This window comes from Trichechus manatus, unplaced genomic scaffold (genome assembly GCF_000243295.1).
Source record: "Trichechus manatus latirostris isolate Lorelei unplaced genomic scaffold, TriManLat1.0 scaffold00039, whole genome shotgun sequence".
NCBI classification, from domain to species: Eukaryota; Metazoa; Chordata; class Mammalia; order Sirenia; family Trichechidae; genus Trichechus; species Trichechus manatus.
This window is the reverse complement of record NW_004443975.1, coordinates 19663096-19690582: the sequence shown is the minus strand read 5'-3', so window position 1 is coordinate 19690582 and position 27487 is coordinate 19663096. Positions and strand designations below refer to the sequence as shown.

The following is a 27487-nucleotide window of genomic DNA, read 5'->3' as shown; positions in this document are numbered from 1 at the left end:
CTGAGTGTGAGGAGAGGAGTGTTACATTAATAGTCAATCTTCACTCTGAAGTTTAGCCTGTGGTACACTGAGTGTGAGGAGAGGAGCGTCACATTAATAGTTACTCTGGCTCTTATCAAAGCAATTTCATACATAGGGTTATGCCAAAATCTTATGTTCTAGGTCCCTGTGCTGTCCCCCCACCATGAAAAAAATGATATTAGAGACAGGAGTACAGAAAATGTCTTTGATACTGGATTCTTTAAAACTCGCTAGGATTAATTACTGATAATCACAAACTTAACATTTAAGAGGTGTAATAATATGTTGGTACAATTGCTGCATTTTCAAAGTGAATCTCAGGCATAGGCCCAAATGGGAATACATGATGCTTTGCCATGAAGGAAGAAAAGGTCAGAAAGTAATCCTCAAGCAGGCAGGCCTGTAAACCCTGAACAATGTCTAGTAACTAGATATCACACTCTGAAGTTTCTGAACTGTATTTGGGAGAAACACTGAAGAAGCTACACCTGGAACCAGCTTCAATCACTTCCCTGTACAATATACCTAATAGAAACAAACAAACAAAAAACCATTGCCGTAGATTCGATTCTGTCTCATAGTGACCTTACAGGACAGAGTAGAATTGCCCCATAGGGTCTCCAAGGAGCGGCTGGTAGATTCGAACCGCCGACCTTTTGGTTTGCAGCCAGTCGCTTAACCACTCACTGTGCCACTAGGTCTCCAATACTATACCTAATGATAACATATTTCCCTGCTGTATTCAACAGAAAATGGCTTAGCAGGGGAAAAATACAGTAAAATGGGAAGGGATTATTTAGTTTTATTTTTTCCAGTTAAAAACAAACAAAACTCCTTGCCTCAGTTTTCCCCAAAATTGTACCACAGTCCTTCCTATTCTTTTAATTCCACAATTATTTACTGAGCATTTAGTAGGCATTGTGCGTGTTTATCTCAAGGAGAAAGTGGCAAAGACTCTTGTGTGTCCACTGTATGTCCATCCTTAGCATGATGTTGTTGTTGTCTGCCTTCAAATCCTTGAAGAAGATATTTGAGAATGAACGAGGGAGGAAGAAGAGGAAAAAAGAGGGAGAGAAAATGGAAGACCCAGGCTCCAGTTCCAGCTCTGGCATTTATTGGCTGTGTGAACTTGAACTAGTTATTTCACCCTCATTACCCTTAGTTACCTAATGTGAAAAGAAGAATAATCATACCTGCCTTACAACAACGTAACAATTACATGAATTAAAGGTATTAAAATCATAAATAGTATGCTGTGTTAACTTTCATGAAAACACAATGAAATTTTTTTTTAAATAATATATAGTTTTGTTTCCCCCTCTGAGAAGAAAGGCAGAGACATCTGAAGATTCCATTGATTATTATCTAGCTTGCTTCTATAACCTGAAGCCTGGAGTTTGGGTTGTTATAAAAACAACCTTCCTCAGATGTACGCAAGGGTGTGAAAACAAATACAGTATTCACTCAGGAAAGAGGAGGGAGGATTCTATCTTGCCAACAACTCCAGAGAGTATATAGCCATGTTTTACAGAAACTGAGGGAGGAAGGAAGAAACGTAATAACTCAAAGAGTCATTTTTTAAAGCACCAAATTGTCTAAGAAGTGAAATACCGAAACATCAACCATATCTCCTCATGAACATTTCCTGTCACTACACTGGAAATCATAAATGACTATCACTGGGAATAATCTGATTCTAATTGAGAGTAGAGGATTTGAAAAGCTCTTTTAAAATCTCACCCTCACTTTATCTCTTGCCACAGTTCCAGGTCAATTTCTACCTCTGTTCCAAGCCTGCCCCATTTTCTGACACTCACACTGAATTACCTGAAGTTCCTAGAAAGCAGGATTCTTTCCCCTGCTGGGCAACTGCATATACTTCCTCATCATTTCCTCAGAGGAGTTCTTCCTAGCCACACACAACCGAGTGACGGTCTTTCTGGGTGTAACCAGTTCATCTTTCACCGGGGTCCTTCTCTTAGCACTTAACATACTTTCTTAAATGTGCCTATTTACCTGCCCACCTCTCATCCTACCTGTATTGTTCCTTGACGGAAGGGGCCTGCAGAATCTCCTGTGCCCAACAGTGTCTAGTTAAGTGAGTGACTCACAGGAAACACTCATTTTCTGTCAGTTTGATTTTTAGTCACCCTCCTTTTCATTCCCCAATTTTAATGTCTAGCCCCAAATTATTCATTAAAAAAATAAGTACAGTTAAGTAGACTAAAAAAAAAAAAAAAACTGATAGCAATCCACCAACAATATATCGTATGGCAGAAAGTAACACAGATTCACAGGATATTAGATTTCAAAGACTCAGCGGAGTCCTTGGATGGTGCTAGCAACGCTAATTGAAAGGTTAGTGGTTCAAGTTCACCCAGAGGCACCTCGGAAGAGAGGCCCGGCGATCTGCTTCTGAGAAATCAGCCATTAAAAGTCCTATGGAGTACATTTCTACTCTGACACATATGGGGTCACCAGGTGTCAGAATCAACTCGCTGGCAACTGGTTATTGGTTTTTTAATTGCAGAAATGAGACTGAAGTTAAGATATCCTGACATCCAGTCCAATCTCTTTGAATGTACCCGTTAAAACTTAGACATCGGTACCTTAGAACCTAGTAACAGCAAACTCTAAGAGTTCCAGGCACTATTCTGAGATATACATACACTCCCATTTTGCAGATGAGGGAATTAAAGTACAAAGACAATAGGTAACTTATCCAGAATAACAGTTTACTTATACCACAGTCTGGATTTCAACCCAGGAAGCCTGGATTCACAACCTGTGCTCTTAACCATGCCATGCTGCCTAACTCTAGTCTTTTAAAGAGAGTTAGCTGAATGCTGTTTAGAATAGAAATTAAAAAAAGGTAAATCCTATCTTCTGCGAGGGTGCTTTGTGTCGCTGTTGTTGCTATTGTTGCTGGTTGGAAAGGACGTTTTGATGCCTGATATAGAAGCCTGGGACTGAGAGGATAAGGTCGAATCTTGGCATTGTCTTTTGCTGTTGTCAGGCTTGTGGTGCAGGGGCAGCTGTGGGATGGATAGGGTTGCTTTCAGAGAATGGAATCTCTCAACACCTCAAAAAAGAAATCCCTCAACTTTCTCTGTACCACTGTGGTTGGTGGCCAGTTTAATTCCACAGAAACAAAACAGACCATGTCACCAAAGCAACAGGTGTTAGGTTGTACACAATGCACTTTAACAATCCCAAAATAATACTATTGTTCATGACAGGAAAAAAAAAAGTGATCAAAATTCAAGAGGACGTTTTCTGACATGCATTTAAACGGAAAGAATTAAATGTCTAATAAAAATACACTTATTAATGAAAATGATGGGGAATATAAATAACTCACCCAATGCGTGCAGAAATGCAGTGTTTTCAGCTGTGATGTGATGATACCTCCTTGGTGCAGAACACATCCCCCGTGTGATGTGTACAGCCACTTCATCTTAGGTTTTAAGCTCTTACAGTGTGGGGATCATGTCACAGTCATCTCCATAAAAGAGCTCAAAGGTGACGACCGCCACAGGAAAGAGGATCTATCTGAGCTAACTCTAACCCCCACATTCACTGAGGTCAGTACTCTACATCAACTTTTACATGTTCTTTCTCTACCTACACATTTTAAACAACCCTGAGGAGTTTACCTATTTCTTTTTTAAATCATACACTTTAAAAAAAAAAGCTTCGTTAACAAACTACTCTTGGTAAAAGTAAGAAATACCAATTAATTACGTCTAATTCTCTATCTTTAGACAGAAAAAGTTTCCAAGTGTCCAGTCCCCAGCAACCGTTACAGATTGGTGCATTAAGTCCGTGTGACAGGTGTGGAGGCATCTGGGTCCCACCCCACTCAGCTAAAGGAGCTAACTCGTAAAAGGGTATTCAACTTCACACCAGTCTTGAGATTTTCCTTGTACTTCAAAAAATTACAAGCAAGCATATCTTTTCCTAATATTGTCCATAAGAGCATCTACTGCTGAATGCCATCAATGTGCCCAGAACTTTGTCAGAAAACGCATATTGGTATCAGATTCTTCCTTTAACAAACAGGTGCACCCTCCAAAGTTAGTCTGAATTTGGGGAAGTCTTACATTACACAACTGATAATAATTGATCTGCATTTAAACTGTTGCTGTCCGTTGTTGTCAAGCCCCAAAGTCATGGTGTCCCCATGCACAACGGGATCAGACCCCGGGGATCCATAGGGTTTTTATTGGCTAATTTTCACAAGTAGATTGCTAGGCCTCTCTTCCTCGTCTATTTTAGTCTGAAAGCGCCACTAAAACCTGCTCAGCATGTAAGTGACAAGCAAACCTCCACTGGCAGACGGGTAGTGGCTGTGCTTGAGGCACAGTAGACGAGAATTGACCTGGATCTCCTGCATGGAAGGTGAGAATTCTATCACTGAATCACCACTGCCCTCGTCGAAACTGTAGGAGGCAGTAGACCACAGCGCTCATGAGCTAACGTGCTGGAGTCCAATCCGGTTCAACTCCTGATTCTGTCATTTATGTGTAACCTTGGGAAGGCTTTTTAAATTTGAAATTGCTTTCTTCGTGTATAAAATGGGGGTAATAATAATAAATAATTTCTACCCCATGAGGTTGCTGTGGAAATTAAATGACATAATATACTTCACATGCTCAGCAGAATGCCTACCACAGAATGAGCACCGATTATTAACAATAATTACAACATAGCAACTTTACTCAAGGAAGGGATTTAGGAAGTAGGAGAGAGAGGTAAGACGGACTCAAGAAGTGCCCAGGTGCTGGTTCTCGGGAAAGGAAATACTAGCCAGAGAACTTCTGGCCTTGTTCTAGCAGTTCAAAAGGCAGAGGCCTGGTGCCCAAATCAAAAGGCACACAGTGAGAAGCACAACAAACAGACCAGCCGAAAAATCACCACGTGGACCTACTCAGAAGAGAAGGCTGGACATTCAAAAAGGAGTAATCATTCTTGGGTCAGAGAAATCAGACAGGGCTGCTGGCTGGCAGGGGGAGTCAAACAGGAGGGCCCTGGCAAAACAATGAACGCCCCTAACTTGTAAAGTTTATGTCCGGAGATTGTCCTCTCTGAAACGAAATCTGTACACCTGAACTGTCTACTGTGATAGGAGTTGCAGAAAGGTGCCTGGTGTTCCTTGGGGAGGGGATAAGAAAGGGAAGCAGAGCTGAAATCTTAGCTGGGAAGAGTGGAGGCACGCTGTCTGATGGCTGACCAGGGCAGGTAGGGCAGATGGACCTGTAGTCGCTACTCCTTTACAACGGCAGGGCTTGCAAACTTTCTCTTCAATGGCCAGAAAGTGAATACTTCTGGCTTTGCTAGTCATTCGGTCTCGGTCATGACCCCTCAACTCTGTGACTGTAACACAAAAACAGCCTTAGACAACACAACAGTAGGTATGGTTGAGTCCCAATAAAACTTTCTGTAGCCGAACAGTCTAAGGTGCAATTCGGAACCTTGGGCTTGGCTCTAACTAAACCCTGTGGACAAACGCCTGCAATGATAAGAACGCTTGATAGTCTACTAACCATTGTTTCTTCCTTGCTCACAACTTTTAAGGTGGCTTTCCACAAGTTAGGCACAGAAATTAAAATAAAATTTAAAAAACTGTGAACTGACAATATACGAGATGAAGAATTGCAGGAATGAGTTGGACAGATTTTCTTTTATGTATCTACACAATTTAACAGTGTTTTCCATATAAAATATAGTCTGAAGACTCTGAGGGACAGTGAGGGTTCCAGAAGCAATGAGATATTCCAATGAGCAATGAAGATGCTTTGGAAAAAACAAAAAGTGCAATAAGGACGAAACCGTGGGCTAGATTAACTCCGTTGAAGATTTTTTTTTACTTAACTCTGATCTTCCTCAAATGGAAACTATGTGAATAATGTTGTTGTTGTTGTTGTTGGGTGCCCAGGAGTGGATTCCAACTTAGAGCAACCCCATGTGACAGAGCAGAACTGCCCCATAGGGTTTTCTAGGCTCTGATCTTTATAAGGGAGCCCTGGTGGCACAGGGGTTAAGAGAGCAGCTGCTAACCAGAAGGTCAGCAGTTTGAATCCACCAGCCGCTTCTGAGAAACCCTATGGGGCAGTTCTACTCTGTGCTACAGGGTTGCTATGAGTCGGAATCAATGTCAATTTTTTTTTTTTTTTTTAAATCTTTATGAGAGCAGGTCACCAAGTCTTTTCTCCCGTGGAGTGGCTGGTGGTTTAGAACCACCCACCTTCCAGTTAGCAGCTGAGTGCTTTAAGGTTGCTCCACCAGGGCGTCAGAATGGAGATCTGGGCTATGCTTCCAGATTCATTCTAAAGGTGCAGTCAGATCTCAAACTTTAAATTCTAAATGAATCAAGAATTCCCTGTACTAAATGCTCTTTCAATATATTATTACTCAAGGATTCCCTAAATAAGTGTATACAAAGAGAGATTTCTTTAAGCTTCTGAAACCAAACTAAAATGAGATTTAATCCCAAAGAATATAAGAACTTATTAAAAAATACAGATCCATTCATATTATCATGGTTTATTTTTTTCCCTCCTAACTAGTGCTTATCATAAAAAGAAAAAAGAAAGGACTGGATTCTAAGATGCCCTCTCTTGAGGTCATAAAGTTTATGCATGTGGACAATCATCTTTGCATGAAAACAGGAGCAGAAATAAGCCTCTTTCTTCCTGAAACCAAGAAGAATTAAAGAGTTTGGGTACAAGATCTCAGTGGTGGGCATGGAGGTACATTTCTAGGATCCATCTAGAATGGACAATAAAAAATTGAGTCGAGACATGACTGTCCACAGATAAAAATCCAAGAACTAAGGCAGAAACCTAATATGGTAGTACTGGAAAGCTGAACACTCAGGGTTCACATTTAGGGTATTTCTGAAAATGAAGTGTAAAAAGACAGGTGTTCTTAAGACTTTGTTCAATCTCTTTTATAAAAACCTTTAATATCTAATTATAACTTTTGGATTATTCTTAATTCCTGGTTTTTATTTTATTTAAACAACTTAATAAAAATTTTTACCCATGGACTACAATCTCTCAAGCAAACTTCAGCCTAGAATTATTCAATGCTTTAAAAGTTTTCAAATACACAAGGAGCGCAGTCAAGGTCTGAGGAGCCCGGCTCCAGGGCAGGACCGCCTGGGTGCCAACTGCTGTTTGAGTAATTGTGTCTCAAGTTCCACATTTATACAAAAGGACAATAATAATAAAAGTACCTACTTCACTGGGATGATGACACAATTTAATAAGATAATGAATGTAAAGCATGTAGGACAATGTGTGGTACATTTTCAAATTATCATATTTAATTAGTACAAATTAACAAATTATGACATAAAAGCGTTATACTGAACTCAGGAGGTTTAAAACAACTATTTGCAGTGTCCACCAGTTTACCTATTTAGAGATAAATCTTAGGAGGCAAAAGAGTAGAACTTCAAGTGTGGCGGATATCTGAAACCCCTCACAAATATTTAAACTTCCTTTCCTTTAAGCATGAACTTACATTTATTTTTCAATATAAACACTAGTCCAAAATCAAGAGTGCTATAACAGCTTACCAAAATCTTTACCTAATTTTGCTTTATCATGAAACGTTTAAGACTGGATCAGTGAACTCCCAATGACGTCAGGCCTAACATTCTTGACGTCACATCATCAGCTTCAGAAGGAAGCTAATTCGTATACTGTATATACTTTGTAATTTCTAAGATATCATCTAAGCTTATCAAGTAACATATCAGAGAAATGAATTACTGCCCTGGGCTTTATTATGTAAAAGAAAAAAAAACCTGTTCAATGCCCTTCAACCTCACCCTGCCATTCCACACAACTTGCCTGACAGCTTCCAAAAAAAAATTAAATTTTAACAAAAGACTGAATCTTTTCCTCAGAATTTAACAAATCATATGGAGATATACACTTTTACAACTTAAGCCCAATAAATAAATAAATAAAGTGAGCCACATCTGCATCAACAGGAAGCTCAGAAATGGAAGTTTCATCCCTCCTTTTTGTTCTCTCTCCTGCTCTAGGGTGGACATTCTAATTTACTCTAACTGGATTTGGCCAGAACCAGTTTTGAGTTTTCTAGAGAAAAGCCTTGATCCTGCAGTGATTTTAAATATGTATAAAGATGCATTCTGAAAACGATAAAGCACAAATATCATTTCTACTATTTTGTACTCAAGCATTTAATATGGTCTCTGTATACTCGGGCTATCATAAAAAAGGCAATTAAAAGGTTGTTTCTCTGAATGAAAGCACCTTCTTTGTCCAGACTGAGTTCTGGGTTAAGAGAGGTCATAAGGAATGAAGCAAAGCTATGAGAAAGTTAAGAGGAGCACTGATACCTTTGCTTGGGAGTTTATCTTGTAATGAAAGAGCAGCCTCCAGCCAGGATCATCAAAACAAAATGGCCATCAGATAATACAGAGATTAGGGTGGCATGGCTTTAGGGGGGAAAGTCCAGAGACCCGCATGAAAAGTATCAGCCACACCCACTTTCCAAGAAGTCCCATCACATATGTAAAAAATCCACCTTGCTAAAAGGCAAGAAAGCAAAGGGTGTTTTTATAAGAATTACTGGATATGTTTCATAAAGTCCTTTAGCATAAGCATATAAAAACCGAAAACATTCTTCTCAACAGTTACTCCCTGGGAGGAGAACTAGAATGGAATACCAGGAGAGATCCTCTATTGGACAGGCTGTAGTTGCGACAGAGGATCCCCAGGTACTGCAAACAGTTAACGCACTCGGCTGCTAACAGAAAAGTTGGAAGTACAAGTCCACCCGGAGGAACCTCTAAAGAAGGGCCTGGCAATCTACTTCTGAAAAAAAGTTAAAAAGTAACTAAAAAGCTTGTACATTTATTAATTATGACTATTGTGCTTTTATGAATTTGTGATATTACTACTATAAAAGTCCGTTTTAAAAATGAATGTAATATAATATTACATTGCAGCCAGAATACGCTTTAGAAGCAAGGACAGCGAGACTTCGTCTCACATACTTTGGGCATGTTATCAGGAGGGATCAGTCCCTGGAGAAGGACTTCATGCTTGGTAAAGTACAGCGTCAGCGAAAAAGAGGAAGACCCTCAAGGAGATGGATTGACATGGTGCCTGCAACAGTGGGCTCAAACCTAACAACGATTGTGAGGATGGCGCAGGAGCGGGCAACATTTCGTTCTGTGATGCGTACGGTCGATACGAGTCGGAACCAACTCAACAGCACCTAACAACAACAACATTACCAGAGTAACAAAACACCACAACTTCTTCCCAACCATCGTAAAGTAACACAGATCGTAGGGGAGAGGGTCACCCATTTTGCAGATATATTGCTAGCAAAGTGAATTCTGTCTATCTAATTTGATAGTGAATTATAGTTGGACATTTTAGCTTGGTGTTAAAAGTTTCTTTGCAAATTCTTTTCCTCCTTTAATGCCATTGGCACATATGCCTTACACAGGATAAGTGTTTATCCAATGCTACCCACGTAGAAAATATATTCTAGGAGTCAAAAGTTAAAATAATATGCCGATTTTAAATGATTTTCAAGATACAGTAACATAATACTATGTATTTAATAAACACATAGATGATACTGGTAATTCTGGTGTCCCCAAGTCAAGTGAAACAATCATCTGCAGGATGAAATTATAGTGAGAATCATTCAATTTTCTTCTATTTCCTTTTCCTTGATCAAAGATCAATCAAGCAGTTTAATCTCTGAAAATAATCAGTCCGATTTTGTACATACAAAAGCTCCAAGTTTTTTCAGTCATTCTAAATGTTACTTTATCTTAACTTGCACTGATTCTATTTTGTGGTTAGCGTGCTGAAATACACATATATTTGTCAGAGTGCTCACAGGGTGTAGATGTAGTTTAAACAGGCTTAAATACACAAACATTGAAGAAACTAGAAAGTTCTGACTCCCAGGGGGGGCATTCTAAAAAAATTAAGATGCTAGACTAAAAAATTCATCATGATAGAGAACTAGTAAACAAAATGTATGCAAAGCTGCCCAGGAAGTCATCTGGATAAAAATCTGGATTATGAATGTGGTTACAAGGAAGATACTAAGAGGCTGTTTTGGTCTAACAGTTACTCAACTATGGCGAGCAAGTCAAAGCTAGCCCTGGACCTGTTTTTGTATGAGCTCCAGTTCAGAGTGGTTTTTATGTCTTTAAACAGTTTAAAAATAAAACAAAGAACATGTGACAGAGAACTTACAGGATGTAAACACCCTAAGGTATTTACTATGCGATTTGCTATCTGGCCCTTCACAAAAAGCGTTTTTTGACCGTTAGCTCAACAGCCTCAGATGGGATGACAATTGAGGTCAATTCCCAAAAGTCAGAACAAAGCATGGAAAATGAATCACTGGTCATTTATCTAAAAAAAAAAAAAGTGATTCCACTGAGTCAGAACTGAGAGAAATGAAATTGTAAATTATGCTGGTAGGACCATCCATTCACACAATAGATCTTCTCCATCAACAGAAAAAGTTTGCAATACTAAACTTTGCTACCAAAAAAGCACTGAACCTAGCAATTAAAATAGCAGGAGTATAATTATATACAACATATATAATTTGGCAGGATTAATGCATTTTAAAAAATGAGACAAAGTTTGCATCAAATGCAAAAGAAAAGGAGAAAAGGCAATTAAACTTATAGCAAAAGCAAGTTCTGAATTAAGGATTTTAGTTTTAGAACATATTAAAGTTTTAAAGCTGCCACTTATAAACGGGGGTAATTATTTTTCTCTATTCACTAAAAAACCAAACCTCATTGCTGTTGAGTTGATTCCGACTCACAGCGACCCTACAGGGCAGAGTAGAATTGCCCAATAGGGTTTCCAAGGAGCGGCTGATGGATTCCAACTGCCGACCTTTTGGTTAGCAGCTGAGCTCTTAACCACTGTGCCACCAGGGCTCCCTCTATCCACTATTTAAGCTAAATAGAATGTATTTTATTATTTTCCTTTGGAAGGCTCACATGATGTACAAGCATTTGATATTTAAGTTGTTACTTCCTCTAGCGCTGCAATCATTCCATTCTAAGACGGGAATAACATATGATGACAGACAAAGGAGGAATCCAGGAAAGACCCTCTAGGACTATGCCACATGCTTTAGGAAGACGTCAGCAATCCCACTGTGGAAAAGGAGTTTGCAGCATCACTTCCAAGGGCCATGCCGGTACACCTTCAGCATATGGCCTGCAGGCAAATGCCTCACCTTTAATGCGCCACGGTTGGCTCTCATCTTTTAGACCCAGACAAGGAGACCATTCAAGGGGCTAAGGGGTTGAGCACGATAGGAGCCATCTCCCTTGTACCCCATGATCCTGAGTACTTGAGACCCTCGAATTCCCTAGGTAAATGACCTCAAGCCCTTTTCCAGGCCCTGACAAGTCCTCTCCCCTGGGTCCACCCTCTGGAAGGTGGACTGCACGCATGGACCCTGGTGTGCACATGTGAGGCCTGGGCAATGGCCAGAGGCAGCAGTTTGGAAGGGACAGGTGGGGCTGGACATGAGGGCAGAGATGTCCACCACACGTACAAGACAGGGACAGGAGGTAGACGGGTAGGTAGGAAGAGAAAAGAGTGGCTGCCGGCTAAGGACAGGCTCTCCTTGTTGACTCTCTGACACAAAATTCCTGCGAGTCTAAGAATTAAAAAGGCAAAGCTGGGCTCCCAGGCCATTATAAAGGTAGATTTGTCTAATAAGAGAATAATGTTCGGAGGGGACTGAGTTCTCACGATGATCTGTCCTACATTCCACACTGCAAAGACAATCTACTTCTTTGTCTCTTCGATCTCGCGCACAAAGCTGTACCAGGAATTTGATGTTTTAGGCAAGTTTCAAGATTCAGGCTCCCTTTCTCGGTCCGTATTCCTAATTCCCCACCCAAATTCCCAGAAAAAAAGAAAGTTAATTGATCACCATAAAACTAAATAAAAGCCATTCAAATTCCCAGTCAGTGCACCTAAATGTCCTCAGTATAAAAGGGCACTGGTGAGGGTTTATGACCATAGCAGAAGTGTGGTAGATTTGGGCTAAGGAAGGGTGCACATCCTTCTAGTCCCGCATCAATGACAACTCTTCGTGCTAACTGTCCACTGCTTAAGTACCCCAGTCATGTTACCAATGTCTACCAAAGTTAATGCGTTATGGAACACTTACTATGGGCCAGGCACTCTGACATCCCTTCGCTCATTTAACCCTCACCAACTGAGAAAAGGAGTTTCATGGATGTCAAGCTCTTACAGCTGTTAACCAGCCAAGGCTTGGACTGGGTTCTATATGGAAAACCCCTGCTATAACCAAGATGCTAAATATATATACACACACACACACACACATATATAATGTCCTCTTTTTCAGTGTAGGGCAGGGGAAAGAATGCTTTATTTCTAACACTAGAATGAGTAGTTGAAATGGCTATGTAGCTACGTGATGAAAAAAAAACAAAACAACAAGTTGTTTTTCCATATCCGAGCCCTGGTGGTGCAGTGGTTAAGAGCAATGGCTACTCACCAAAAGCTCAGCAACTCGAATCCACCAGCTGCTCCTTGGAAACCCTATGGGGCAGTTCTACTCTATCCTATAGGGTCACTATGAGTTGGAATCGGCTTGATGGCAATGGGTTTGTTGGATATAGAATTAAAAACTCTGGGGGCTACTGTTCTGTATATTAAATAACTGAATATATGCTGACTTTTTCTTCCTATAAAAATGTTTTCCTTCTTCTGACTCCTTAACCAGAGTCCAGTGAAAACGCTTAAAGAAAAGATCCAAATTTTTTTTAAAAAGCTCAACTCATTCATGAACTGAGGCCAAAACTGGAATTAGAAAAAGATCAGAAGAATAACGACATCACAAAAAAAATTTCATCAGCCTATAAAATGACAATGAAGCCATTGCTGTGATTGCAACCCTGTTGGGTAATAGGGAGAACCTTCAAAGTCCTCTAATATGTGTTTTGGTCAGCCAAAAAAAAAACAAAAAAACACTTGACTTTTAGCTAAATGCTGACCTAATTCAATAGTTTTTCAGTGATAACTTGGAAACACTCGTAAATCTTTGCGGAAGCAGACTGCCACATCTTTCTCCCAAAGAGGTGTCTGGTGGGTTCCAACCACTGACCCTTTGGTTAGCAGCCCAGCACCTAACTACTGCGTCAACCTGGGCTCCTTAAAGAAACAATATTCCCCTTGAATATATAGATGGCTGTGGGTGCGTGTGTCACTTCACCGAACCAATGAGAGCAGAGCCAGGCCCTGCTGAGGCCGAAGCCACACTTACATAACATCCTGGCCATAAGGGTTTCAAGACAGTGGAAAGGTTTATTCTCAAGGAGGGTTGTGTAATCCCTTTTCCTTCCCTGGAGAGCTTTGGGTGGGGAAGGGGCGACCACTCTCTGTCAAGGAGAGTTTGGCTGCAATGTGGCTGAAGGCACAAGAGTAGATTCTTCGGTCCCTTCAGGATTGGGAGAAAAAGAGTCTGTGATGTTCAGGCCACTTTGAACATCTCTGGAGTTCAACTGCTACCACTCTTTGGCCACAGAAAGGAGGGGCTGTTCCAATCTTCCTTATAATTACCAACCTAATTATTACATTATACTTTCACAATTTAATCCCTTTATTTGCCTCACTGCCTTTTTGGGGGCTAAGTGAGCACCACAGTGTGACGCCCAACGATGTAGCTAGCGGCGAAGCCTTACTGAGTGCCACCCAGCTGCCAGCAACAAACACAGCCAGGTGGGCAAGTCCAGAGTGCTAATCTGGACAGTGACATCTCTGTCTCCCGCTCAAAACCCCTGAAACTTGCTCTCTCCAATATGGAGTAACACTGAGCACTATACATCAATGCCAAGAACCACCCTGTGTTTTGCTCTGCTAAGCTGTTGGTAGAATTTCAGCATCCTAAAGAATAATCATGCATAGAATTCCAATTGTTCTATTCCAGTTCTTGCACAGTAAATAACTATTGCACATCTATTAGTATCTAAGTTCCATGACTTAAAAAAAAAAAAAAAAATTTGAGGAAATGTTTTCACGTAGTTATTTGATCTTTACATAGCATACTGAGGACCAAAGAACTATATACCCCCACTGGAAAAATCTGGTCTTCTCTCAAGGCAGGAGACATTTGTATGAGGAATTCACCTGGTTCTATAAACCTCTGGCAATAAAGCTTTAAGGAAATGTTGATAAGATGAAACCCTAGCCAGCAGGCTGCCTGGCTCACAGTAGGTTCTCAGTAAATATTTGTAGAATAAATGGGAGTGTTTTCCACATGAAGAACCTCTTGCTTATATCAGCATATGCAGAACTTCTTTATTTACTCCAAAACAACCACTTATCTTTGTATGGTTAGCCCAGAGCTGTGGAAACTGAGCTAACAAAATTAACTCACTAATAGTTTAATTTTAGATATTCTATAAGTGGCGCCCTGGTGGTGCACAGGTTAAGAGCTCGGCTGCTAACCAACAGGTTGGCAGTTGGAATCCACCAGCTGCTCCTTGGAAACCCTATGGGGCAGCTCTACTCTGTCCTATAGGGTCGCTGTGAGTTGACTTGACGATAAGTATTATAATGTGTTGGACAATGGCTGGTAACAACCAAGGACGTGAAACAAAGCTTTGCACACAGGCTGCTTACTATTTGGGCTTCCACATCTTGCATATGATTTTACATTTTATTCATTCCTTAAGCATTCCATGAGGTAGGTATTAAGGTCTTCATTTTATAGATGTGGATAATGTACGGAAAATAAAGATCCAGTGGACTAAGAGTGTTTATAATAAAATACTAAGAAATCGTGGCAATGATTAGCCTCCAAATATGAAGATACCACTATTAAAATATTTAGGGAATTCATATGAACTCCACATTAACTTGATTTTCTGTTTTCCAGATAAAACTATGAAAGGCTGTGAAAAGGTTATGCTTAAACATCCACTCTATTATGTAAGAGTTGTGATATCTTGGAAAACTGTGCTAAGCAAACTCTTTAACCCGGATACTCATCAGCCACAAACCAAGTGGGAGTTGGTACAACCCATTCCACTAAGGATAGTCACTGTAATCTTGAGGGCAACTGATTGAGAAGAGCTGCATTGCCAGACACTCTTAAAAGGGAAGAGCAGAAGACGACTCTAGGTGCACGTAAAAAGTTTCAGAATCACCTTTTGTTATGACATTTTAAAAGATTAGAGTCTAACAAACATTATCTCTTTTGCACTTTAAAAACTGGTACAACACCAAGTTATTAAAGCTCCCAATACTGATTTCAATTATGTCCAACAAGGGACCATTAGATGACAATGATCAGTTGGCAGTGGTACATCAGCAGCCCCATGGTGCAGAGCAGTGGTTCTCAAACCTGAGTGAGCATCAGAATTACCTGTAAGACTTGGTAAAGCACAGACTGCTGGGCCCTGCTCCCAGAGATTCTGACCAGTTCTCTGCTGAGAATGTGCATTTCCACCCCAGATACACTGACTCAGAATCAACATTTTAACAAGATCCCCAGGGCGATTCTTATGTATAACTTCTTGGGAACTCATTAGAAATGCAAATTCCCAACAGAGAACTTGTTAGAAATGCAAATTCTAAGCAGGGATTCAAACCTGAACAAACCAGTTTAAAGCCTTGATTTTGACTCCGTTAATCTAGGTGGGTCCCGGGAATTTGCGTTTCTAAGAAATCCCCAAGTGATGTCCACACTGCTGTTGCAGGAAACACAGGAGACCTGCTGGTGCAGTGTTAAGGGCTCTGGCCGCTAACCAAAGGGTCAGCAGTGGGAATCCACCAGTCTCTCCTTACATACCCTATGGGCCAGTTCTACTCTGTTCTCCTATGAGTCGAAATCGACTCGACGGCAACAGGTTTGAGTCTAGAATACAGCTTAGTATAGTGCAGTGGATCCTTAGCATTACCTCGGGGGATTTCAAAATTCTCCCCTGCCCTGGCCCCGTACAAGACCAATTAATTCAAAATTTGGGGTATGAGCCCAGGCATCAGTATTTTTTAAAATTCACCAGGTGATTCCAATGATCTGTGAAGGTTAAGAACCACTGGTATGTAGAAAGACAGGCTTGCAATCATAACTAGTTGTTAAGAAGATATATTTTGTAAACCACTGAGCAGAATCACTGATGCCCTGTGGATTCTCAGTAAATGATTATTCTTCCCTTCCCTCTATCTTCTTCAAAAGTATATTACAAGGGATCCAGAGAAGTGAAATATAAATTTCTACCAGAATATGTATTTATTGGCAAAGAAACTGAAGTTATCAAGAATTTCATTCTTCTTGGATCCATAATCAACGCCCACAGAAGCAGCAGTCAAGAAATCAAAGGACATATTGCATTGGGCAAATCTGCTGCAAAAGACCTCTTTCAAGTGTTAAAAAGCAAAGATGTTACTTCAATGACTAAGGTGCGCCTGACCAATTGCCTCATATGCATGTGAAAGCTGCACAATGAAAAAGGAAGACCCCAGAAGAATTGGTGCATTTGAATTATGGTATTGGTGAAGAATACTGAATATACCATGGACTTCTAGAAGAATGAACACATCTGTCTTGGGAAAAGTACAGCCAGAATGCTCCTTAGAAGCAACAATGGTGAGATTTGAGACTCATCTCATTTACTTTGGAAATGTCATCGGGAGGAATCAATCACTGAAGAAGACATCACGCATTGTAAAGCAGAGGGTCAGAGAAAAAGAAGGAGACCCTCATTGAGGTGGACTGACACAGTGGCTGCAAAAACGGGCTTGAACACAACCGCCAACGATTGTGAGCGGAGGCGGATTACCTAATAAGCAAGATAAGCACTGGCTTACTTGTGCTTACTTACTAACCCGTCGTGAACAATTTCACACTTCAGTCACCACACCACATCAAAGTGAACCCCACGTGAAACTGTTTACTATAGGTTATTAGTAAGTAAGCCTGTGCTTACCTTGCTTACTGGGTCATCCACCCCTGTCAGCAACTGTAAATTTGAAAAGAGGCTCTGATTCTGTAGGAAGGTGCTGTGGGGTTGGAAGAGAGACAGATGTCACCCATACCTAGAATCAGAATCTTCGATGTGGTGAAAAAATGTGAAACCGTTCACTACAGATTAGTAAGTAAGCACAAGTAAGCCTAGGTTTACCTTGCCTATTGGACAATTCGCCACTAATTGTGAGGAGGGTGCAGGACTGGGCAACTTTTCATTCTGTTATACTTAAGCTTACTATGAGTGGGACAACAATAATGTATTTCTAGCTTTTACCATGAGCTAAGTATTTGTGGATAATGAGTTTAAGGGCACACACAAATTTCAGTCATATTTTTCTCTACATTTTATGTGGAAATTAATAAAGTAATTTATAAATTTGGAGGTCCACTAAGGTTTGGGGAGGTATCTGTCACATATGTTGGAGGTGTGCTTTATAATTAGATGTTATTTCATTGGTATAATTTGGAAAGTTTTTTATACTAATTCATCAAAAAGGAGAGGGAGTATATCTAATGATGTTGTTGCTGCTAGGTGTCGCTGAGTAGATTTTGACTCATAGCAATCCCTTGTGACGGAGCAGAACTGCCCCACAGGGTTTTCTTGGCTGTAATCTTTACGTAAGCAGATTGCCAGGTCTTTCTCCTGTGGAACATCTGGGTAGGTTCAAACCACCAACCTCTCGGTTAGCAACGAGCCCTTAATCGTTTGCACCATCCAGGGACTCAATCTTGTGGTTAAGATATTATTAAAACTGTGAGACTTCACTAACAAGGATAAGAACTAGAGAGAAAAACAAAAAAACTACCATCAAGCGAGGTTGGGAGGAGACAGGGTATCCCCAGGCCCAACACTAACCTTGAATCGTCCTCTTGAAGAATGCCTTGCAGGCTTCACAGGACGCTACCCCATAGTGGTACCCAGAGGCGATGTCCCCACACACTAAACACAGTCTCTTGGGCATGGAGTTGAGCATGTATTCACACTTGGTCTGGGGATCTTCGACGATGGTGCTGGAGCAGTCGTCATACAGTTTCCTGACAGGCCCACTCCCTCCTAGGATAGGAGCAGAAGGGTAGAGAGGTGGCGAGTCAAGTCCGTTCTGATGACCATTCATGGTGGAACTGTAGCTCCCACTGGCGTCTGAGGAGCCACCAGGGCTGTGGTGATTGACGCTGTCCGTCAGGGAGGCTGGGCTGGAGGGTTCCGTCTTGATGAAGGACGAACAGCTGGAATCAATGTGTCGATCTTTGTTTGACATTCTGCAGAGAAGCCTGAAATTTAGAGAGATACAAACAGAGAGAGAAAGAGAAGGAGACAGTGTCAAACGCAGACAGCCAAAGAGGCAGAAACAAAAAGGTGGGGAATAAACAGAGCAAGTGACAGGGAAGGATGAAAAGAAGGAAAAAAACAGAAGAATTCATATGTTAAAGACACCGCTCTTTAAGAGTGCTTCCTAAGGGCCAGGGACTACACATCATTCATTCTCTAGTCAATATCTCTTGTTCTACAAGAGGGTAATCAGCATAAGGGCATGACGAGGTTACATCAAAGTGCCCAGACAGGCCATAAAGAAGAGCTCTAAAGGGTCCAATTCCTTTTCTTTTACCTTTCTCTTCAAGAACCACTGTCAATATGTAAATCAACACTCTGGATTCTAAATTTATCAATGGAAGAGGCAGTGATCTGCAGAGTCCTCATCATTTCTAGAATTTCATTTATATTCACTTTACTGTCCACGTTCTGAAGCTGCAAACATTTTATTATGAGCTGAATCAAACTTTTATTTTCCAGACTGAACAGATGATTCCTCAGCTCTGTACTGTTCGTCAGCACGCTTCCATAAGCATAACTGTGTCTTTTATTGATCTGACTGAGACACACAGGGAATATATCCTCCAATCACTTTGTTTCTTTATTTAAATTGCTCTATTTCACAGCCATTTAGCAATACACAAGTATAAAATTCTAGCCAACATTATAGATTATTTCCTAGAGCCCACAGAACTTAGTGAAATGATCACCAGCATTGATTAATAAATGTGTATGTGTTTATACATGTGTGATTTGCCATTGTTTAAGAGGTGAATCAGTAAAATCCATTTAAACCTTCAGTATAACTGTGGCGCTATAAATCTAGCATACTATATTCAACAAAGTAGAAATGAATCAAGTTTTATTCAGAAAAAAAATGAGATTTGTGATGGTCCCTTTCCCTTCTTCTTTTTGTCTTTTAACATCATACATCCTAAAAGGAAATACGATGAAACATCTAATCTGACAAACTAGCTCTCTTATCTAGAAGAAACACATCACCCCTCTTTCTTTGTTGGACCCCTAAGTGATTGAATTTCTAAAAAGGTAATAAGATGAAAAGATATAATTGGTCCTATTTTCTTTCTGCTCAGCCATAGTGCAAAACCCCTTTTAGCAAAGTCTTAAGAACCTTCTGAGAGCCCAGTACAGAAAGAAGGGGTGACAGCTGAGAAAGAGACTTAGATAATTGCTTCCCAGTGGAAAGATGATTTATGGGAATCCCACTGGGTAATGGTCATTCACGAGAATTTGGGGAAGTAGTCACAGTATAACCAACGGGATGCAATTATCTTTTTCACTATAAATCTAATGATATTTCATCACTGGACAAATTTCATGCCCTCATCCCTGTCCTCCTTCCCCCACTATTCGGCATTACTTTAAAACAAAGGAATATATGGAATTTTCTATGGGGAATGTTCATAACTGTTCCAAGAAGGCAGTCTCAAGAGCAAAGCATTGAGGAAAGAATTTGCCTGTCAACAAATACATTTCAGTTTGGAAACTGTGTGTGTGTGCGTGTGTGTGTGTGTGCGTGTGTTTTCCCTGTTTTTAAAGTAAAGTTATATCAGGATACAAAGAAAGCAAGTAAGAAGCAGACATCCACAAGAATATCGTCTTGCTTTCGACCACCCGCTTGTGTTGTCCTTTTCTCAAGAACTAGTGGAAGAAAAGATATCCCCCTCACCAGTCCCCACTACGGCATCCTCTCCCTTCCGCATATGCTGCCTTGTCCCCGTCACTGTTAATGAGCATTGTAATTAATAGATGGCTCTCCCTGTCTCCCTGCTTGCACTCTGGGCTAAGCACTTTCCTCAAGTCAACGTCTGAAAGAAAGCGGGTCGGCACTGACTTACAGCAGCCCAGCGAATTCCTTTTAATTTAGAGCACTTACACCACCACTTCACTTATTACCTTATAATTACTGGACTGCTCGCACATACATTATGATCTTAGACTGGAGTTAGAAGTTATTAGGGTACTAAAACATGGCTGCTCTCCTTGCCTCCCTCTGGCGCTGAATTTCTCACAGCTGTGACAATTAACTCTTTCGCCATCTGCCCTCAAGGCACCGTTTTTATTATTATTATTTTGTTTTCCCCGAAGAGAGTTGCTGGAAGCTGCTGGATCACAAAGCATACCGTGTTCTCTTCGGGCCTTCGTCTTCCCTCTCTCTTTTCCTGTAGCATCTATGATTGCTTTTCCCCAATTTTCTTCCCCTCAGACTTTTTCTCCTGGATTTCTAAAATTTGAAAACTCTTGATTAAGGAACAGTGTCAGAAATCAGCCTCACAGTTATTTGCTGAGTCACCAAATGTGTGCATGTCCACTGCATTTCGTTAAAGTCCCCGAAAACGCAGAGTTTCCCGCCAGCTGTCTCATCCCAAATCTCAGCCTGTCACTTTGCAATAACCTCGATGGAAGCTCGGTAATTAGGAAGTAAAAGCTCCAGAGCAGTCCTGGGACAGGGCAATATCTTCTCCTAAACTAGATATGCTACTGGAGCTGTAAATGAATAAACTGGTTTTGTGCTCTAATTCGCATATGTTTCTTTTCCTGTCTGAATTAGTATCTTCTGCCCAGTGGAAGTAAAAATAGTAAAAGTTACCGTGTATCAAGTGTTTATTATGTACCAGGCACTGAGCCGAGCACTTCACAAGTACTACCTCATTAAGTCCCTAAGACACCCTTGTGGGCGAGGTATTACACTTTAGCCGCAGAGGTGACAAAATTTGTTGAAAATCATACAGCTAGGAAGTGGTGCAGCTGGGATTTGAACTCAGGTCTGACTCCTAAGTTCAGAGTAGAAATGTCTTGAAACCTACAGAGAGTTTTTAACAGTGTATACATTTTTACAGTGTATTTTTCATTTTTAGTCAAGCAAGCAGGGGTAGAGGTGACACACCCAGATACATGCTGCTTTGATTTCTCAGCAATTATATCCACACCTCACCCATAAGGAGAAGAGGTCACCACACCAGTCACACGGCAGCCCCTTTGGAGTCACCCTCCCCTGGGTTTGGAATGACGCCTAAACAGAACCTCTGAAAGAACACAGCTGTCTCTTAGATACTACTTAGCTCATTACACTGAACACTTCCTAGACACCATTGCATTACATCCTAAAACTACAGCGGGTCTTAATTCTCCCCCTCTCTGTCTCTGAAATTCTACAGCTCTATTATCCAAGCCTGAAATATTCACAACTATCTGTAAATTCAATTGTCAGCTGGTGGGTTTTATTCTAGACTTCACTTCAATCTAAAATTAGAGGCACTAAAATTCACATTAACTCTAAGAGGAATGTAGTGAATAAGACTTTATTTCAAAAGAACACCTTTTTGTCAGAAAGAGCCATTTTCAAGATGATAGCTTTATCTGAAACCAAAGAGAATAAGCCCAATTCTACATTGTGCTGTTAATGCGGAAATTTTAGGTCACATTGGATTAATAAAAATCTAAATTTAGTTAAGAATTATGAATAGAAATAACATGTGTGGGGGAACATGGGAAATATTTATTTTAAAGCCTTGTTACAGTTGCTTTTATTTTATTATTTTAAGAGAAATGATGAGAAGCACAAGTCAGCTACTTCCCAAAATCCTCCGCTCATTGAACACCCTGAGCATAAACTGAGGAAGAAATGGAAATAACCATATTAAGAACAACACTTAGTTTCTATATAAGAAACTAAACTTGAAGGATTTAATAGCCTTCTTGAGGCTAGGAAAATTTCAGTGTTTTCAAAAGCATTTTCAAAATAGTCTGCGATCCAGTCTCAAGTAATTCTGGTTCTCAAACTGCACCATAGAAACATATTTTCTAGCCTAGCCTACGGGCCCACCAAAAAAACCTAACCCAATTCCACTGAGTCGATTCTGACTCATAGCGACCCTCTAGGAGAGAGCAGAACTGCCCCATAGAGTTTCCAAGGAGCGGGTGATAGATTCGAACTGCCAACCTTTTGGTTAGCAGTCGTAGCTCGAGGGGGGGTAAAATTTATCTTGGGTGTTAGACACTACAGATCAGAGGAATCAAATTTCTTAGTTGCTAGACTATTTACAAATGTAATTTTTGAAAGTTAATTAACTGTGTGTGTGTGTGGTGTATATAGAGAGAGAGAAAAAATAAGAATCAAAATTGTTCCTGTAGGGGCAAACAAGAATATCATTCGTAAGTTGATAGTCAAGTGATATTATAATTAGCAAGCATAATTGTTCTGTAGAGGCTCTACCTAGATGCGAGTAAGTGGGTGACCTTGAATGAACCGCCATGAGTTTGAATTTCCACCCGCCTGCACAAATGTCCATAGATGTCTACTCTCACAGAAGGAACCTGAGCTTAGCCAATATATTTGTCACACGTTGTTATAGCAACAATGCTTAATATGCTTATATATTACTAACCCTTAAATCAAAATATAAGTTCTTAACAAACAGCTGTATTTCACCATGTGAATTTTACACAGAACTTGAACTTATTTGCCACTTTATTTCCCCACTGAAAAATGGTACATAAAACTCTTATCAAGCACATGTAAGCATAGGTCTTCTTAGGCCCTCCTGATTCTTATTCTAAGGCAGGATCTTTTGAAACTTTTATTATACCTATACTCGTGACGGACACCTTAATAGGCTAAACAAAGGTCCACTAAAGAAGTCACCATTTTATTTTCTTCTTCGTCATCCTTAAGAGCCTGAAAAGGTACCCATCATCACTATAAATTCCAAAGGCCTATAAATTAATATCCAAAGTTTTTCACAGAAGGACACTGAGGCCAACAAACCTGGGTGCAAGTTTACAGAGAGAGAGAGAGAAGTCTAGTCCCAGCTCCTGGGACCAAATCGTAGAATGTCTGTGTTAGAAAGGAAGGTTAGCAAGTCCCTCTACCTACTCACTACCTATCTGAACAGGAATAATCTAGGGGGATTGGATGGGTTTCTATCTTCCCAAACTGCCAGATTCAATATTTAGATATTTTTTGTTTGTTTGTTTTAAAACATAAAAAGCTTCTATTAGCATATAGTTTTTCTTGTTTTTGTTTTTTTTTTTTTTTTTCACACTTTTAGAAGAAGACCTCTATAACTAATGCTGAGGCTCCCTGGGCCCAGGCCTCGGCGCCTCTGACCCAGCAGCTCTGTGCAGCCCGAGTTACAACTTCAAGCACGCTACTTTACGATGAGCTTCTCTCCCCCTGCTTCAACTAATTGCGCTCTCGTAAAGTGGCAAAATGTGAATCACTTAGTAAGGAAATGGTCACCAGCTGCTATCATCAGAGAACAGGGATGCTGAAGAAAGGGAAAGCAAGTGAACGAAGTGTCATGTCAGAAATCAACGGTGCAACGTGTGATTTGAGAAAACATGACTACTTTACAGAGGCAGGGTGTCATTATGGCATCACAGTAATACAATGCTTTGACAACTGCTGGCTCTAACATATCATCATTGCATTAAGGTACACTGGCTTAGTTGGGGAAGGAAGAGAGGATTTTTTCTTTTAATAAGAAATATCTTAAGGTCTGCCTGGTTAACCTAATGGAAGGAGATCATTAATTGTGAAGGAAGAATTGTAAATCCTGACCAATATGTTCAGAAAGATTGAAACACACAGGCACACCTAGGCGTATGCACTTATGGACAATTTGAGGCCCTCTTTAACAAACATTGAGGCCAATCTAATGGAATAGATTTCTATGTAACAGCATCACAGTGATTTGGTAATGCTGTTTCCCTGTACTTTGAACAAATAACTGGTGCATTTACTTCAAAAGACTTTTTCCAACTTATTCCACTAAGAACAAAAGTAAGCAAATAGCTACCCCCAAAGCTGGTGCCTGCGTTGCTGACAAGAGATGTAGCTAAGTACTGTGGAGACAAGGAAGTGGTCACCTCAATAACATATCAGAGCCCCTATCCAAGCCAAAAGCTCTCCAACTCTGGAAAAAGGCTGGCTGTCCACTTCCCCAAAACAGGAAATATGGGGCAAATAAATGAGAGACTTTCAATTCATTTCTGGTCAGTCATTGAAAGGAAAGTGTTCCGTGCATTCAAGTCTAATGACCACACCAGGACCAGGAAGGACCTCTCTGAAATCCTGCCTGCTTTTGGGGTCTTAGAGTTCAATGACTCTTTCTTATTCAAATTTGTTCTGACATTCGGGCAACCAACCACCTTGGTCTGGGCACTGAAGTCCCGTGGCCGGGGAACACTTCAGTCCTAGGCAAACAAGGATGGTTGGTCACCCAGGCTACGAAATCCAATGACTCCACTCTTGCCAATATTCCTAAAACAAAGACAGAAGAATGGAGAATATTCCTTGCCAGCAATGAAGGCCCAGAAAGATGGCAAAGGAATGTACTAATAAGAGTGTGCAGCCTGTCTACTGAGTGCTGGGGGCGTTGTGAGTATGTACATGGTAGAAGTGCCTATAGATACATGGGCGTTCCATTTCACTATTGCCAAGCAAGCCGGAGGCCACTGTTGATAGCCTTGTTAAGTCACCCAGACTATTTAGATGTCGGGAATTACACTTGCTTCAGTTTGTAACACCAAGTGATTTGTTATGCTTCCTGGATGATAAACTTTATTACTGGGAAAAGAAATGGTTCTGTGATATCACTATGTGTTGCACATTATGATTGTTGGCAGTTTCTGTATTTAAGGATTCGATCTGATGCTGAGGAGCTTAGTAGGGTAATTTATCCTTAGCTTGTTTTCTTGGTCCTATTTCAATTTGGAGGTGAGCTTTCCCTGTTTATAGCTCTAAATACAGTAAGTGAGCTACTGGCAAATCAATAAAACTGTTCAATGCATAAGAATGCTGGGTAATTGCATACATGATGTTTTGCATAATTAACTGTCTGAGCTTTGCTTTAATATAATGGGCACTCACGTAATATAGTGTAGCTATAAGTCTATAAAATATACAGTTTATATGAACCAGGATTCTGCTCAAAACTCTGGCTAATCATCTACATCAGCCTTGAAGGGAGTACTCCCCTCCACTGCCAAGTCCAAATCAATTCTTATGACATTACTTTATAACTAACATGATATTTAACTGATGATGGCTATTAGCCCTTCGACAGATTGCACTCAAGGACTGTAACAGAAGGGAAAAAAATACCATTTAGTTTAAACAAACTTCTGCCATGTAATCAATATTATTGAGGCAAATTAAGTGTTTTAATAAGTGTGTATATTTGCCCTAATGCAACTTAATTAACTATATTCTCAGAACTGCCGACTACATGACACCTATGAATCTTAAAAAAAGACTCTCCAGAAATGCCTAGTCAGAAACTCAGAGGCACAACAGATGGCAAAACATGCATTTTATCTCTTATTCCCAAGAATATTTCTGCCCTTATACAAGTTACTCTCCTGGGAATCAAAAGTCTAAGGGCAAGATGGGCTTTAGATGAACGTACCGAAGAGCAAACCACAGAGCAGTCCAACGTCCAAGTGTTGATCAGGCCACCATCCCAAGGGGAGCATGAAACAGCTCTGGGCCAGGAGTCGGGGCCACCACTGGATGGGAAGGTCAGCACGGGATAAAAAACCACCTAAGGTAAATCATCGAAACGAAGCTTACTGCCATATACACTGTATGTAACATTTACTTGTTTCAGAGATTTACCACGCCATGAGCACACCTCTTCTGCCGTGAGCTTTCTAGAGCAAAGAAATAGTCTCCTACTTCTACAAATCTCTGGTCTTTCAAACAGAAATATGGATCAATAAAGTTTTCTTGTGTTCAGACAATTCCACTTTCCAGCAGCCAAGGGGCACGCGGAAGAGAGGAAGCCAACGCGACCGGAGAGACTGACAGCTAAATGAAGGCCTTTTCACAGCTTCTTGCTAGAGAAGAAACAGACACTCAGCTCATAGGAAGTCTATGCACCGATCTTTACAAATTACAATGGCACAGAGATGCTTTACACACACACTCCAGTGATACAGTTCACAAATCAAATCCAGGTCAATGAAAGCTCAGGCTGCCAGAATTTCCCTTTCCTATTCTTGCTACACTGAAATGGGGAATAAGAACGCTATCAGAATTTGATGTTGGGATACTGAGATTATAGCACGGATGTCATCCTTTACTCATTAAGCAAATGTTTTGTAAAAGTAATTGCAATTACCAGTAAAGCAGCTGCCTCCACAGAGAGAGCCATTTCACTTGCAGTAGAACTCTGAAACGTCCTCTGAAACTGGGTGAATTACAGTGGGGAGAAAATCTAAATGCTGAGAAGCGATCACTGTAGAAATAAAACTGTTTTGGGTACATAGAAAAAGTTGTATATTAGAGAAAGATTCGTAGTAAAATCAGAGATAATAAACCACACTTTCCCCTGTTGGGCAGTGGTTAAGCTATATTTATACTTTTAATTTAATAGCTTAGTCTGCAGTAGTTAACATCTGGAAGCAAATGCAGCTGGTCTTAGGTGATCTATGAGAGCAGAGCTTACAATTATATCCCATTGGTATCAGGTGTTGTCCAGCTGAAGTTGGGGGGGGGAGAAGGTAAAGAGAGGGGTATGTCAGCTAATTATTAACCCTAAGAAGTCTTCCCCTGTCTTCTCTTTTAAACATTACAATGAGGCAGCTGCTTGAGGAGAAGATGGAGCTAGAACACACAGGCCACCATTTGCCGGCAAGGGGAAATAACATACACACGTGCGTATACTTAATCCAAGCCACGGAGATGACTGAAGATTTGTTCTGCAGCATGATGGCATCGTAAAAAGGGCTTATGCAGCAGGGATACAGCATCCAGTGAGCCAACAGAAGCCATCAGAGGGACATGCTTGTTGTCTGTCCCATTCAAAGGTCCAAAAACAAACACATGCCAAGAAAAACGTCTAAATCTTATTTGCCATTCCGAAAAACTGCTAAAAGCAGAGTTGCCACAGCTTGCTTGAATATCTTCTCTTCTCCTTTCCCCAGAAAACCCTGCCTTCTAGCCTGGGTGTGGCACTGTCTGATCTGAAACACCACTGGGATGGAGACTCTGGGTTTACTCACTTGTAAACTAAGAGGACTCACCTATGTGCTTTCTAAAGTAACCTGTGCTAATTTTTTTTTTTTTTTTTTTTT

The 27487-nt window shown here is 40.5% G+C and overlaps 1 protein-coding gene across 3 annotated transcripts in view; it reads right to left on the bottom strand.

Moving 5' to 3' along the window:
• ESRRG (estrogen related receptor gamma) overlaps positions 1 to 27487 on the bottom strand; it is a 641420-nt gene that overhangs the window by 173264 nt on the left and 440669 nt on the right. For 2 of the 3 annotated variants that reach the window (XM_004375934.1, XM_004375933.2), the window contains one exon: positions 17930 to 18345. The exons of the other annotated variant lie outside the window; for it this stretch is intronic. In XM_004375934.1, coding sequence (XP_004375991.1) covers positions 17930 to 18332 — 403 coding nt within the window. In that variant the 5' untranslated portion in view covers positions 18333 to 18345. The remainder of the gene's footprint in view (positions 1 to 17929; positions 18346 to 27487) is intronic. 3 annotated transcript variants of the gene reach the window in all.